This window comes from Macaca mulatta, chromosome 16 (assembly GCF_049350105.2).
Source record: "Macaca mulatta isolate MMU2019108-1 chromosome 16, T2T-MMU8v2.0, whole genome shotgun sequence".
In the NCBI taxonomy this organism is placed as follows: domain Eukaryota; kingdom Metazoa; phylum Chordata; class Mammalia; order Primates; family Cercopithecidae; genus Macaca; species Macaca mulatta.
Genome location: NC_133421.1, coordinates 50,292,447 through 50,307,593, shown reverse-complemented (window position 1 = coordinate 50,307,593; position 15,147 = coordinate 50,292,447). Strand labels below are relative to the sequence as shown.

General features: G+C 37.1%; 1 protein-coding gene across 9 annotated transcripts in view; it reads left to right on the top strand.

Annotated features, from left to right (window-relative positions):
• The window catches only part of CLTC (clathrin heavy chain), a 75,412-nt gene extending 60,265 nt beyond the window's left edge, over nt 1–15,147 (top strand). For 2 of the 9 annotated variants that reach the window (XR_013406380.1, XR_013406379.1), the window contains exons 18-32: nt 455–577; nt 1,961–2,106; nt 2,342–2,525; nt 2,723–2,915; nt 3,357–3,514; nt 3,715–3,879; nt 3,992–4,099; nt 4,178–4,345; nt 4,470–4,619; nt 4,708–4,844; nt 4,967–5,068; nt 6,144–6,314; nt 6,674–6,895; nt 11,730–11,805; nt 14,111–15,147. Coding sequence is in view for 5 of the 9 variants with exons in the window: in XM_015119980.3 (XP_014975466.1) it covers nt 455–577; nt 1,961–2,106; nt 2,342–2,525; nt 2,723–2,915; nt 3,357–3,514; nt 3,715–3,879; nt 3,992–4,099; nt 4,178–4,345; nt 4,470–4,619; nt 4,708–4,839; nt 4,958–5,068; nt 6,144–6,314; nt 6,674–6,895; nt 8,097–8,117; nt 11,730–11,805; nt 14,111–14,235 (2,253 nt within the window). In the remaining 4 variants the exon portion in view is untranslated. Of the gene's footprint in view, nt 1–454; nt 578–1,960; nt 2,107–2,341; nt 2,526–2,722; nt 2,916–3,356; nt 3,515–3,714; nt 3,880–3,991; nt 4,100–4,177; nt 4,346–4,469; nt 4,620–4,707; nt 4,845–4,957; nt 5,069–6,143; nt 6,315–6,673; nt 6,914–8,096; nt 8,118–11,729; nt 11,806–14,110 lie in introns of all 9 variants that reach the window. The other 7 variants (XM_015119981.3, XM_077970847.1, XM_077970846.1 and 4 more) reach the window with 5 other exon arrangements.

Sequence of the window (15,147 nt, the reverse complement as noted above, 5' to 3'; positions counted from 1 at the left end):
TTACGATCGCAACACTGCACTCTCCAGCCTGGACAACAGAGCAAGACTCCTATTTTCTGAAAATACTAGAAGTCAAGATCTGAGCTTAGGTATATTTGCTTCTAAGATCTTTCAGTGGTCAGAGCTAGGAAATAGTTATATTTATGTACATACATATGCTCACTTATGTACATACATGTGCATATACACATGGAAAAATAAACACACAAGAACAGCTAGTAAAACACTGAAAAATGTAAAAGTGGACTAGTCCTACCAGATGTTAAATTGTATATTACAAAGCCTGTATAATTAAAACAGTATATTACTGGTACGTGAATCAAAGTCCAAAAGTAGGTCCAATATCAGTAAGATTATCAATAAACAGAGTTTAAACAATAGGAAATAACCTCTAAAATGCTATAAAAAGTCTTTTACTTTTTACCTTGAAATTGATCTGTCATATCTTCTTTAGGTTTGCAATGAGAATTCCCTCTTCAAAAGTCTTTCTCGCTACCTGGTACGTCGAAAGGATCCAGAATTGTGGGGCAGCGTGCTGCTGGAAAGCAATCCTTACAGGAGACCCCTAATTGACCAGGTAACATTGGCAAACATATTTATGACTGTCAGTAAAAATTATACATTTTTAACTGTGGATACAATCCCCTCATCATATACTCAAATGGATCATATTTAACTAGGAGAGAAAGCAATACAAAGTAGAAGGAAATTAAAATTTATATACATTCAATTTACATTCATTTGTATATAATGAATGTAAATTGATTACGTTATATATAAATTAATGTAAATTTATATAAGTATAAATATGTATATAACATACATTAAGAAAAATAAGCTGCGTGCAGTCACGCCTGTAATCCCAGCACTTTGGGAGGCCGAGGTGGGCGGATTGCCTGAGGTCGGGAGTTCGAGACCAGTCTGGCCAACGTGGTGAAACCCCGTCTCTACTAAAAATATAAAAATTAGCCAGGCATGGTGGCACGCACCTGTAATCCCAGCTACTCAGGAGGCTGAGGCAGGAAAATCGCTTGAACCTGGGAGGCGGAGGTTGCAGTGAGCTGAGATCACGCCATTGCACTCCAGCCTGGGTGACAAGCGAGACTGTATCAAAAAAAACGAAAACACATCCTAAAAGACATGACTTAATTACATAAAACTCTCTCGGTTCATCATAGTTTAAAAGGAAAATAACAAACTAAACAGTAAGGATTGCTATTAACGCCTAAGAAGTGGCTAAATTGATTGGAAACTTCAAGACAATAAGTCAGCAAAAGATAAGGATAAGAGAAAATACAAAAGACCAAGTGCATCTGTTATATCTTACTAACAAGAAGTATAGAACTGCACATGAGATGGGCTTTTATACCTAAATAAAATAGACAACATATTTTAAAAGCTCTAAAAATTGAAGGGTTGTTAATAATGAGTCTTAATATTCTCCTGAAATAAGTATAAATAAAACATTTTGGAAACAAATAGGTTGAAGGCTATTAATATTTCATTCCTTTCCTAGGAAGCATTTCTAAGGAACATTCCAACTAGTTACAAAGCTTCCTAGGGGAAGGATGTGGAGAGGGGGTGGTTGGAAATCATTGCAGCATCTAGAAAGCCATGCAAATAGGCAAAACTAGAAGAATTACTGATACTATAGTTCCACATCTGTGTAGTTGAATTTTGAATTATGTGTAGCCACCAAAGTGATAATGATGATTGCTAGTCTGGATAATGTTTTAATCAGGGAAAAGATAGAAATTATATAATTAGAGTAATTTTTCAAGAGAGTAGAATTACACATATTGTATAGATTTGTGTAGAAAGACCTCTGTGTGTAAATTTAAAGGTCTTTTTCCTACTTCATTCTTTTCTGCCTATTTCAAGTTTTCTAATGAGAGGCCAACTTATCCTTATTTAAAACCAACTTGATTCTCAATACTTATGTCCCATATATCCTCTGTAGGTTGTACAAACAGCTTTGTCTGAGACTCAGGACCCTGAAGAAGTGTCAGTAACTGTCAAGGCTTTCATGACTGCAGACCTTCCTAATGAACTGATTGAACTGCTGGAGAAAATTGTCCTTGATAACTCTGTATTCAGTGAACACAGGTATGCTTTCAGAGGGATCCATTGGCTGTTTATTGTCAGTCTTTAATAATGGCCCATCAGTTTTGGGAAGGAACAAAAAGATCAGAGAAAGTTGCCTGAATTCTCACTCTTCTAATATCCCCCCTCCTTCACTCTATCTCTTGAGACAAAAACCTCTCTATTAGTCACAGTGGTTTTTTTTTATGTCTGATAAACTTAAAATATTGCATTTAAAATATTCTTTTGTTTCTTAAAGGAATCTGCAAAACCTCCTTATCCTCACCGCAATTAAAGCTGACCGTACACGTGTTATGGAGTATATTAACCGCTTGGATAATTATGATGCCCCAGATATTGCCAATATCGCCATCAGCAATGAGCTGTTTGAAGAAGCATTTGCCATTTTCCGGAAATTTGATGTCAATACTTCAGCAGTTCAGGTAAATCTTTAGATTACCTAAGTTGAATTACTAAATGTAATGTCTTCTACTCATTCAGTGTATGCACTGTCCTGTGAGGGTGGGCCTAATTTGTTCCTATGGCAATAGAAGAGCAATAAAATACTAACAGCTTAAATGTAATTGCTCTGGGTAGGATTGATTTTACTCTAACCCCAATTTCAAACTTGGGTACTTAGGTCTTAATTGAACATATTGGAAACTTGGATCGGGCATATGAGTTTGCTGAACGTTGCAATGAACCTGCGGTCTGGAGTCAACTTGCAAAAGCCCAGTTGCAGAAAGGAATGGTGAAAGAAGCCATTGATTCTTATATCAAAGCAGACGATCCTTCCTCCTACATGGAAGTTGTTCAGGCTGCCAATACTAGTGGTATGACTTCTTACCTTATGTATTGAGACCTCACAAAATGATTAAGCTAAGCATTAAGATATCTGTCTGTTCTGAATTGTAGAAGAGTTGGATACTGCATGGTTTCCTGTGAAAACTTTTAGTACTCCATCTTAGTCCAGATAAAAAGAGGCTGTATTTTGTGAATTTGTAAGTTCACAAAACTTACAAGTGGGGAAGATAAATTTTCTGTTTTTGAAGTCTCATAAAATCCTGATAATCCTCTAATCTTACAACTTTAAGGAAAAAGAGAATTCTTCTATTCATTTGGTCTTTGATAATACAGAAGTGAAATATTGCACAGTTTACATTTGTCATTATCCATGTTTCCTTGAAAAGGAAATGAGCAATTTTCATTTACTTGGGTGAAAGGTAAACTGGGATGTTAGTGTTTGGATATATTTTTTCTTTTTCTATACTTAGGAAACTGGGAAGAACTGGTGAAGTACTTGCAGATGGCCCGTAAGAAGGCTCGAGAGTCCTATGTGGAGACAGAATTGATATTTGCGCTGGCTAAAACAAACCGCCTTGCAGAGTTAGAAGAATTTATCAATGGACCAAATAATGCTCATATCCAACAAGTGGGTTTCCTTTTCAGATTTAAGAAAAACTAGTTGGGCTACTTGATTAGCTTGGTAGGATCAAAACATCATAACTGAAGAATTCCAAGGAAAAATCTACAGGAAAACAAATTATTTCTCAGTGTGAAGGTATGAATATGAAAAGAGGATTAAGCTCACACTAATATCTTACTGAATATGCGTTACCTTTTTTTTTCCAGGTTGGTGACCGTTGTTATGATGAAAAAATGTATGATGCTGCTAAGTTGTTGTACAATAATGTTTCCAATTTTGGACGTTTGGCATCTACCCTGGTTCACCTGGGTGAATATCAGGCAGCTGTTGATGGGGCTAGGAAAGCTAACAGTACTCGAACATGGAAAGAGGTAATCTAAACCCAAGTTTGAGTGAAGAATTAAAGAAACGCTCTGTAAACATTAGTTTAAACAACTAGCCATGTTTACATTTGAGTTCACAGAAAGGAAATGTTTATTCTAGGTCTGCTTCGCCTGTGTAGATGGGAAAGAATTCCGTCTTGCTCAGATGTGTGGACTTCATATTGTTGTACACGCAGATGAATTAGAAGAACTTATCAACTACTATCAGGTAATTAACAAGAAACTTTTATATGACCTGAGATCTTTTACCATAGATACTCTTTAACTGCACATTTCTCTTGTTCAGGATCGTGGCTATTTTGAAGAGCTGATTACCATGTTGGAAGCAGCACTGGGACTTGAGCGAGCTCACATGGGAATGTTTACTGAATTAGCTATTCTATACTCTAAATTTAAGCCTCAGAAAATGAGGGAGCACCTGGAGCTGTTCTGGTCTAGAGTGAATATTCCCAAGGTAACCAGTCATTGTAACACAGTGAAGCAACTGTGTAGTTAAAACTAATACTTCAAAATATCTTATTCTTTTTAAGGCTGTTAGCTAGACTCATATCTAAAGCAATTAAGTCTTTCTTATGCAGGTGCTAAGAGCTGCAGAACAAGCTCATCTTTGGGCAGAACTGGTGTTTTTGTATGACAAGTATGAAGAATATGATAATGCCATAATTACCATGATGAATCATCCAACTGATGCCTGGAAAGAAGGGCAGTTCAAAGATATCATTACCAAGGTGTGTACTTTCTTCAGAAGATAAAGGATTCAGAAGGAGAAAGCTCATTAGGAAGTAACTGACTTATATATGGATTTTCCCATTATAGGTTGCCAATGTGGAACTATACTATAGAGCAATACAGTTCTATTTAGAATTCAAGCCTCTGTTGTTAAATGATTTGCTGATGGTGCTGTCTCCACGGTTGGATCACACTCGTGCAGTCAATTATTTCAGCAAGGTAAAGTAATAATTTTAAACCAAAGCTTCATAGCAAGGAATTAGGACATATTAGGATAACTTTTGTCCCTGGGACTTCAATAATGTGCTATATTTGTAACAAACTCTTTATTTTAAAGGTTAAACAGCTACCACTGGTGAAACCATATTTGCGTTCAGTTCAGAACCATAACAACAAATCTGTGAATGAATCATTAAACAACCTCTTTATTACAGAAGAAGATTATCAGGTAAAACCTTTTGATTCTTGCACATAATCTTAAGACTCATAAAGTTACATTTTCCCATTTTTCAAAAACGCCATTATCATTTAGGATTGTAAACAGTAGTTGCTTGCATTCCTAGGATCTAAATTTAGTAAGGTTTCAGGATTGATAAATCTTACTTCTAATTAAGTGCCAAGTTTTCAGAATTTTGCTCAGATCTTGTATAAGATACTGCTTTTGAAAAAAGATATGATTACTTTATCTCTAACATCTAGATTATAGGTAGAGTCAAAAATGTCTTTGATCACTTAACTAGTTCATAAAATTTATTTGATATTAACTATATTCACCATTTTTCTTTCCTACTGTTTTATTAGTATTTGTATAAACTTTATCTTACGAAGGATTTCGCATAAGCAAAAGTCAAGTAGAGTGAAGCTTAAGCTCCTTGCCTTTTTTTCTCTCTCTTGATTTTCTTTGAGGCTCCGTGCATGCAGATCTTACTGCTGCCATGCTGAGTTTTATCAGAAGTTTCTCTAGGGAATAAAATCTTGCCCTCCAGGCCAGGCGCGGTGGCTCACGCCTGTAATCCCAGCACTTTGGGAAGCCGAGGCGGGCAGATCATGATGTCAGGAGATCGAGACCATCCTGGCTACACAATGAAACCCCGTCTCTACTAAAATACAAAAAAAAATTAGCCGGGTGTGGTGGCACGTGCCTGTAGTCCCAGCTACCTGGCAGGCTGAGGCAGGAGAATCGCTTGAATGCTAGAGGCAGGTTGCAGTGAGCCATGATTGTGTCACCACTGCACTCCAGCCTGGGCAACAGAGGGAGACTCCATCTCAAAAAAAAAAAAAAACAAAACTTGCCCTCCAAATTAGAAATCTCGTCAGTTTCATAGCCGTATGTTAGTCCTTGATACTGAAATATCTTGGAGAAAATGTTATCTTTAGGTAAGGTGAAAAAACACCTTTTGATGCTTGAATCTAGGTGTCATACTACATGTTACCTACCATCTAAGGGGCTCATTGATCGAGGACGGAATATAATGTTAAACAAAATACTGATCTGGCATTTGGATGGCTTTTTTTTTTTTAAGGCTCTGCGAACATCAATAGATGCTTATGACAACTTTGACAATATCTCGCTTGCTCAGCGTTTGGAAAAACATGAACTCATTGAGTTCAGGAGAATTGCTGCTTATCTCTTCAAAGGCAACAATCGCTGGAAACAGAGTGTAGAGCTGTGCAAGAAAGACAGCCTTTACAAGGTTGATAAAGTTGCGGGGCGGGGGCTGTTAAACCAGGCCTAAAATGATGTTACAAGTGATTTCTATAAATAAAAGTATTGGTTTTGTGAATATGAGAACTGACTTTAAGGCAATTTAAGTTAATGGATTTCTTGATTCTAGGGGCTCTCTTATGTTAAGGTCAAACTTGTTTGGGGGGAAAAAAAGGCCTTTAGCTTATCTGTTCTTTGAAAATTTTAATTTAAATGATACAACTAGGAGGCTTTTTTCCCCCTTGCAAAACCAGATTTATATTGGAAAGGTTCCATTGTTTTTCTTGGTTTACTAGTTTAGTATGTTGGGTCTAATGTTTTTTGACTTTCACTATTTTCTTTGAATAGGATGCAATGCAGTATGCTTCTGAATCTAAAGATACTGAGTTGGCTGAAGAACTCCTGCAGTGGTTTTTGCAGGAAGAAAAAAGAGAGTGCTTTGGAGCTTGTCTGTTTACCTGTTACGATCTTTTAAGGCCAGATGTTGTCCTAGAAACTGCATGGAGGCACAATATCATGGATTTTGCCATGCCCTATTTCATCCAGGTCATGAAGGAATACTTGACAAAGGTAATGACTCTTCTAAGTGTATTCAGAAGTAGTTTTCTTGCAGATATGTAAAATTCTACATGCACATTAATTTTTTAAATTTTTTTTATTTAGTAGAAGTCATTTAGTCGATCATAAAATATTCCTGTTCTTTTGAAAAATTTTTAATAGCTGATAAATGACACTGTTTGGAAGGGGAACTCAAATGTAGCTGTTTACCCTCAGTGTATTTATGATTGTGAAAATAATCTATATTTTGTTTTTTTATTTTAAAAACTATTCGATAAATTTTATTTCAAAGTCGCATTTTTCTCAAACTCAGTTCTTGTAACTCAAATAATCATAACTAGTATTGTAGATTCCCTTTTATTTGGTTGGCTCCTGACTTTAGTGATGTCTATGCCTGTTTCCCCTGGGGAAGCTGCATGTATATTCTTAACATCCTTTTAATCTTCACAATTTTTTTTGATAGTTTAACCCCTGATTTAAAAATATCATAGGAGGTGAACACATAAACAAGCTGGGGGTCTAATTGCCTTGTAAAATTCACTATTCATCTTAGTGTCCCTTTTTGATATAAGAATTTACTCACTCTGTCTTCAGCAGTTACTAGCTTTCTCTCTCTAGAACATTTTTAAATGGTTTTAGAGGATCCTTTTTGTCAAAGCAAAAAACATGATTAAAATCAGACTCTCCCAACTGATTCCTTCAGCCTGCCTGAGTTAAGGCGGGGGTAGGGGGAGTGGGAGCACTACCAACAACCCCTACTACACTGAATTTTTCCTCAGGATATCATTTAATTAGATACCATTGTGTCTGTTTCAAGTTTTTAAAGAATTAACATTTTCTGTATTCAATGTAAGAAAAAACATGTTGCCTTGTCTTAGCCAACATGTTTTAGCCATAGATGAGAATAGCTTCTTAAACATAATGCCAACTTGTGAGACCTGTCTCTAAGCTGCTGTTAACCTAAGTGCTGTAAATTTTACTAGTGATTAAGCTGCTTTCTTTCATACTGTAGCATAAATTCTTCTGCAGTAAGCTTTGAAGTTACAGAAAAATCTAAATTTTGCTTCCAGTATGCCCTTTATTTTCACTTCTCTCATACCTTTTTAGTGGTTAGATGTTTCTTCCCTAAACCTTTGTTGCTGATTCTACCTTTTTATGCTCAATATGGAATTTGATTTTTTTTCTAAGCTGCACCTTCTGAATTCCTTTGCAGGTTGATGCAATAAAGGAAAAGGTGAAAGTTGATTCTTTTCCATCTTTAAGTCTGGAGAACTAAGTCTAAGGAATTTGCATGATTTTTTTCCTTCCTTTTCTACACTGCTGCTGCTGCTTTTTCCCCCCAATAAATTTTCACTAAAGCCTCTGCAAGTCCCTTGAAACATAACTTTAATAGAACTGTAGGACATTAGTAGACGTTTGCTACTAATCGGCTAATAGGCTTTAGGAAGGGCAGGAGGCTAATCAGTAGTTGGTTCACAGTCTCTCTTAAATATATTATGAAAAACTGAGTATGGTGAGTTTCCATATTAATTCCAAAGTAACAGGAAATTTCTCTTCCCTGTCAGGGTATCTGGACCCTAATAGGACTATCATAATACTTGAAGTAAATTAAAACAGCCTCTGGTTTTACTTTGTGAGCTTGCCTGACAGTTGTTGAATTTATATATGTATATACATGCCCTAAAAGGCTTTTTGGGGTTTTTTTTTTTTTGGTATTGAAGGACTGTGATCCAGTTTCTGATCTCTTGATTCTTACTAATTTTTTGCTGAAAGTAGATACAAGAGATACTAGCTGCTTCCGAAGAGACTTTCCTCATGTTTCTCCAGGTGTCCAGTTCTTATGGTGCTAGTCCATTTTTAAGAGGAATCAAAACCTTTTTAATCACGAGAGCCAAGCTTGCTATAATTGTTGCTAAGCAACATGAATTACTTTTAACAAAGTATTAACTTCTACTTTCTGTAATAAGGCATACCACTGAAGCTACCTAAAATTTGCTCTCCTATTTATCAGTTGGCTTGTCCAAGGAGGTCAAATTCAGGCACCTTTTGGTTGCTGCTTCCTTCATTGGCTTGTCTCCATCCCAATATGAATGAAACAAACTTACGTCTGTTATCAAATTGTGGTTAGAAAAGGGTGGGAAGGTAAAGGAGAGTTGAAACAAATTGAAAATAATTTGGGTGGGGGACAATGCCTTGGGATTATGTTGAAACAAACTGGAGTCACCACTGGAACTTAGGGCAAACCTGAGTAAAATGCATTGTGTGTGAGACCCTTCAGCAGCTAGTAAGCAAGGCAGTTAGAAAGCGTGTGTGTGAAAAACAGGTAATTGAACTGCAGTGTTATGCATTGTTTTAAATGGAGCATGTACAACAGTCATTGCAATTACATCATACTATTTTTGAAACTCTTATAGCATTGCTGTGGGCTGTGTGTGTTTCTTGAGAGCCTGTATAGCAAGTCATCTTCAGATCACACTTCTTGCTTCAGTACTTTTGCCTTTTTTTCATGCACACATACACCAAAATAACTGACTGCATGTTACTTTTCCTCTGCAGCATATTGCAGTCTTTGTGGAAAAGCCTTTTACATTTTAGTGAATTTTCAGTAGTACAGATGGAACTGAATTCATTGACATGCTTACCTGTAATTTTTCTTTTTAAATCCAAGGATCAGAAACTTTTGTTACAGCTCTTAACAAAAGCTTGTGTTCTTAAAAGCCTTCTATGCTTTTTTTTTTTTTTTTTTTTTTTTTGAGCAATCTAAATTGGATCAGTGGAAACAAAAATTGAAAGTCCCTGTGCCAGAGGCTGTCCCATCATATAGAAGAATCAGAATTTTTTGCTTAGCTTGATGCTATTCCTTCAGAATTCTTCCCCCTATGCCCAGAGTTCCTATGTGTATGCCAGGGCATTGTGATATTGCCAGCTCTTCTAAGTCTTCCATGTGCTTCTCTAATAGGACTTCTGTGTTCAACATCTGATTCAGACCTTAACTTTTAAACACATGTTCACTTCAGATTCTTTTCCTCGAAAGTCAGGAAATGTATTATGCAGTGGTGGCTTTTTGGTTGTTTCATTTTTCTTCTTAGAAGTTACTAATGTACAGACATCCGTGTATTTTTCTTTATAACTTCTATAGCTCATTCTTGAATACTGGTTAGTTAGCAAAACCCCATCTGACCCTTGATGGCACAGAGCTGTGCTTTAAGTTCTATAAATGTAATAATTTTTGTTCTAAGTGTGGATGCCAAAAAATGGGCATTTCATCTGGTACTTATACTACATAATAGTCTTTAATTTGGTATTAGGGTAATTTGTAACCCATCATTTAGACTATAAAATAGGATAATAGTGTATAGAAGTAAACTAATCCATCTTCCTAGGCTAGAAAAACCACATTTCATCTGAAGGAGCCTACTTAGGCTTACTTTTCTCAAACTTTCAGTTCCCTAACAAATTAAGATGGATTAGACTCATATTCGTGGTATTTAATATGAAACAATTAAATGTAAAACAGTGCCCTAACCTTAATGGCCTATGCAAAGACTGAAAGATACTTTTTTAATAGTTTCAAATAGAAATGAGGTGCTGCCTGAATCTTTTTAGGACCTGGATTTTACAAACTTTTCCACTGAAGTTTTTTTTTTCTGAAGTGATTTTTCACAATTTGCCTTTTTGAAGAACATGCGGTGAACATTCAGAAAGTGTTCCCCCCTGCACTTTGGTCCCCCTATCTCATCCAGCACATTTATGACCTTGAAAACCACCAGTAATAGATAACATTGAGGTTTGAAATTTAGTTTTACTTAGCTATAATGATAGACCAAGTATAAGGCTTTGGTTGAGAGACCAGCTTTTAAATATTGAAAGACAAATATAGTGTAAAAGGCAATGGAATTTGTATAGTGAAGGAGATTCTCTAGTCCCAGTGTTGTAATGTCACTTCTCTCTATTTCATTACAGAATTACAGAAACAAATCATGTTAGGCCTGGAAGAAACTGCAGATCATTTTGTTCAACCTTCTCATTATATAGAGAAGGAAATTTGAGGGCCAGTGCAATGATTTGCCAAGGTCACACAACTAGTCAGTGGAAGGATCTAGGCATTCTAATTCCTTTCTTTCACTAATACATTTGGACTGCTCTACAGAATTACTTCTGATACTATCCACTTTGAAGAGTAGTTAGCATATAGTAGCCATTTACTTTTGGCTTAATTAAAAGCGAACATTTTTGGGACAAGATCAGGCTTTACTGATTACTTCTTAGATAACAGAGCACACACAGTATTAAACATGCAGCCTTTCTTTATACAAAAAGATTGAATATGGAGCCACTTGAATCTTAAACTTCAGTCTGCAGCTATAACCAATATCATCAGAAGCTATACACAACTGGCAAAAAAACAGCTTATTGTGCACAAGTACTTGTCCAGTCACTAGGCTCATTTAACTTTTTTGAATACTATTTCCTCTGGGGAGGGAAGTATTGCCAGACCATGAGTTCATTATTACCTCTGATCAGTTTTAAACCTCATTTGAAAAGTGGTTCCTTCTCGTTTTCTCCCTCCCTCAGGCTGCATCCTAGCATGCCCAGTTTTAGTCTGGCGTGAGCTTTTATGGCATTTATAAATCCCTCCTTCCTGAGGGTTTATAATGACAGTGCTGAAAACCACCTGGACTGAAGTATGAACATTGCCATTGAATTTGAGGGGGCCTGAGAATGTTCTTTCTAGTCTGTTTTATTTTGACAGAATTTAACATACTAAGGCTTTTCCACTTTCTGCCATAAACCTAGGTTTATAATACTTTTGGGGTGCTAATTAACATGATGTGTTTTTCTCCAGGTGGATAAATTAGATGCTTCAGAATCACTGAGAAAAGAAGAAGAACAAGCTACAGAGACACAACCCATTGTTTATGGTAATCTCTCTCTGTAACCTCAAAAAATTCATTAGATAAGTATTTAATTATTTAGAGACTGTGCCTCAAAATAGAATACAACAAGCTTCTAAAGTGCAGAAGGCTTGCTAAGAAATACTGCTTTCTATAATTTTTGTTTCTGAGAAGTCGTAAAGCAGGTGTTGATATTATTCACTAAAATAATCCTAAATACAAGAAAACTCAAAAACAGTCATTTAAGATCATAACATGAATCTTTCCTATCATCTGGTCCCTCATTCATTACCTGCTCATAAATTAGTGAAAAAGAAATACTGATGAATTCCATTTTCAAAAGAGCAAAAGATGAGAGAATATGCCCAGGCTGTCTTTAGTATGCTTTACATAAAGAATACATCCTCATTTTAAATTCTAACTGGGGCAGATAACTGGGTAGTTTCCATTTGAGAACTTTCCAGAGAGATAGGATCTTCAAACTCTCAAGTGAATATTTAAGACAGTTTCATGTCTTCTTAAACCTACATGTCTGAATTACTGCCCCTTTCCATTTCATAGTTGGTGAACAGATTCATTTGAACAATCACTTTGAAGAGTATAGGTAGAAGCACAGTAACCAGGTGAGGGAACATAAAAATATGACCATTATGGCTGGGCGTGGTGGCTCACGCCTGTAATCCCAGCACTTTGGAAGGTTGAGGCGGGCAGATCACAAGGTCAGGAGATCGAGACCATCCTGGCTAACATGGTGAAACCCCGTTTCTACTAAAAATACAAAAGATTAGCCAGGCGTGGTGGCACATGCCTGTAGTCCCAGCTACTTGGGAGGCTGAGGCAGGAGAATTGCTTGAACCTGGGAGGCAAAGGCTGCAGTGAGCTGAAATGGCACCACTGCACTCCAGCCTGGGCGACAGAGTGTGACTCAGTCTCAAAAAATAATAATAAAATAAAATAAATAAAATTGGTTTCCAAAATTAATTTGTTTGCTAAATACAGCTTTGGTTGTTAACCACAAAAAGCAAAGACATGAAGTCCTTTGTGTAGGAGAAATCTTGATCTAGGTTTACACTGTAGTGGGAGGTTAAGAATATTTGTTTTGTAGGGGTAGAGAGGTGTTACTTGCTTTCCATCTCTAAGCCAAGTTCTCTACAGGTCATGTTTTCTGTATATGACCAACAACGATTTAAACTTTGTAAGAAAGAATGTCAACATAGTATTTGATAGAGGGTGTATGTTCTAATGTATTTCACACCTAAAGAATGTCTGAATGTGTCTTTTTTTCCGCCCCCCCCAAGACAGCGTCTTGCTCTGTCACCCAGGCTGGAGTGCAGTGGCGTTATCTCGGCTCACTGCAACCTCCTGGGTTCAAGTGATTCTCCTGCCTCAGCGTGCTGAGTAGCTGGGATTATAGGCGCACACCACCACGTCCAGCTAATTTTTTTGGTATTTTTAGTAGAGACGGGGTTTCACCTATTGGCCAGACTGGTGTCGAACTCCTGACCTCATGATCCACCCTCCTCTGCCTCCCAAAGTGCTGGGATTACAGGCATGAGCCACTGCGCCTGGCCCAAATGTGTCTTAGTTTTAATTGCTGTCTCTAAATTAGTACTGGATCATCTATAAATGAATTTGGTTTCATTGCCATTTAGACATGTTTAAATCAGAAATTTACCTGTAAAAGTTATGTTAATAACATGTCATTTAGGCCAAGCATGGTGGCTTACACCTATAATCCCAGCACTTTGGGAGGGCAAGGTGGGCTAATCACTTGAGCAGCCTGGCCAACGTGGCAAAACCCCGTCTCTACTAAAAATGCAAAAATTAGCTGGACATGGTGGCACACACCCGTAATCCCAGCTACTCGGGAGGCTGAGGCATGAGAATCACTTGAACCCAGGAGGCAGAGGTTGCAGTGAGCCGAGATTGCACAACTGCACTCCAGCCTGGGCAACACAGCAAGATTCTGTCTTTGAAAAAAAAAAAAAAGTCTTTTTAAAAACTTAAGTTTTCTTGTGCTAATTTTATTGTGTCATTTAGTGTAATATGCATGTAGGTATGTGTCAAGTATACAGTGTCAGGCATATTGTGTTCAGTCATAAGCAGTTCTGGCCTTTGGCCCTGCACTATTTGTTGGCTTTTTAGGTAGGAACCTTCTTAGAGTAAGACTGTCCTCCCAAAATTGTAGCAATCAAATGTGCCCCCCATACACAACTCATTCGAGGCTGAGATTATGTTGCTAGAGTGGAGGAGATTGGGGTGTTCTAAATGCTAACAGTCTGTCCTGCCTCCTCACCCTGCCCCTGCTCCTTTTCATTTTCTTCTACTTTAGGTCAGCCCCAGCTGATGCTGACAGCAGGACCCAGTGTTGCCGTCCCTCCCCAGGCACCTTTTGGTTATGGTTATACCGCACCACCGTATGGACAGCCACAGCCTGGCTTTGGGTACAGCATGTGAGATGAAAAGCTGATCCTGTAGTCATCTATTTTCGTACTGAAACATCGTCTCTACCCACTTCTCTGTTTATAATGGGGGAAACAGGCAACGTGTTCTTGTAACCTTTATTTCATGAAGGACTCCTTTTTGTTTCTAACTATAAACTTGGATCACCTATGTTAAAACCTTATTTCACATTCCACATCATTTTAGAATTTATTTTCGAAGGGGAATAGTTTCAATGTTTTATTCACTTGGGCTTTTTTTCTTCCCCCTCATTCTTAAACTGCTTAATATTTAATCTGTTGTGAAGAATCTGATTTGCACTCTGTAGTGTTTAAAGAAACAAAGAAACTCTAATATTGAATCTCTTAAATTTAGTGTATGTAAACAGCTTACAAATATGTATTGTCTAAATGCATTTAAATCTGTTTTATTCAAAGAAAAGCTAAAGCAAAAATACTGGCATATGACCATGCAAGACTGTCAATGCCAACAAAGACAACACTAATCAGCACATCCTACACTGGATTGCAGTGCTTTCCAGATTATTTGAAAAATGTTACAGACAACTTGCCTGATTTTTAAATGAGCATAAAAGGCCCTCTAACCTATGCAGGTTTCCCCATTATACATATAGAAAATGCTAGTATGTTTTGCTCACTTCATATGTAACAGGTGCCCTTATGTTGTGCTGTATCCTGTGCTTTTTCTGTGGGACCATTCCATTCAGGAGCAAAGAGCACCATGATTCCAATCTTGTGTGTGTTTACTAACCCTTCCCTGAGGTTTGTGTATGTTGGATATTGTGGTGTTTTAGATCACTGAGTGTACAGAAGAGAGAAATTCAAACAAAATATTGCTGTTATTCAGTTTTGTTTGTGGAATTTGAAATTACTCAAGTTTAAAATAAATTACTGGACTGTGGAAAAA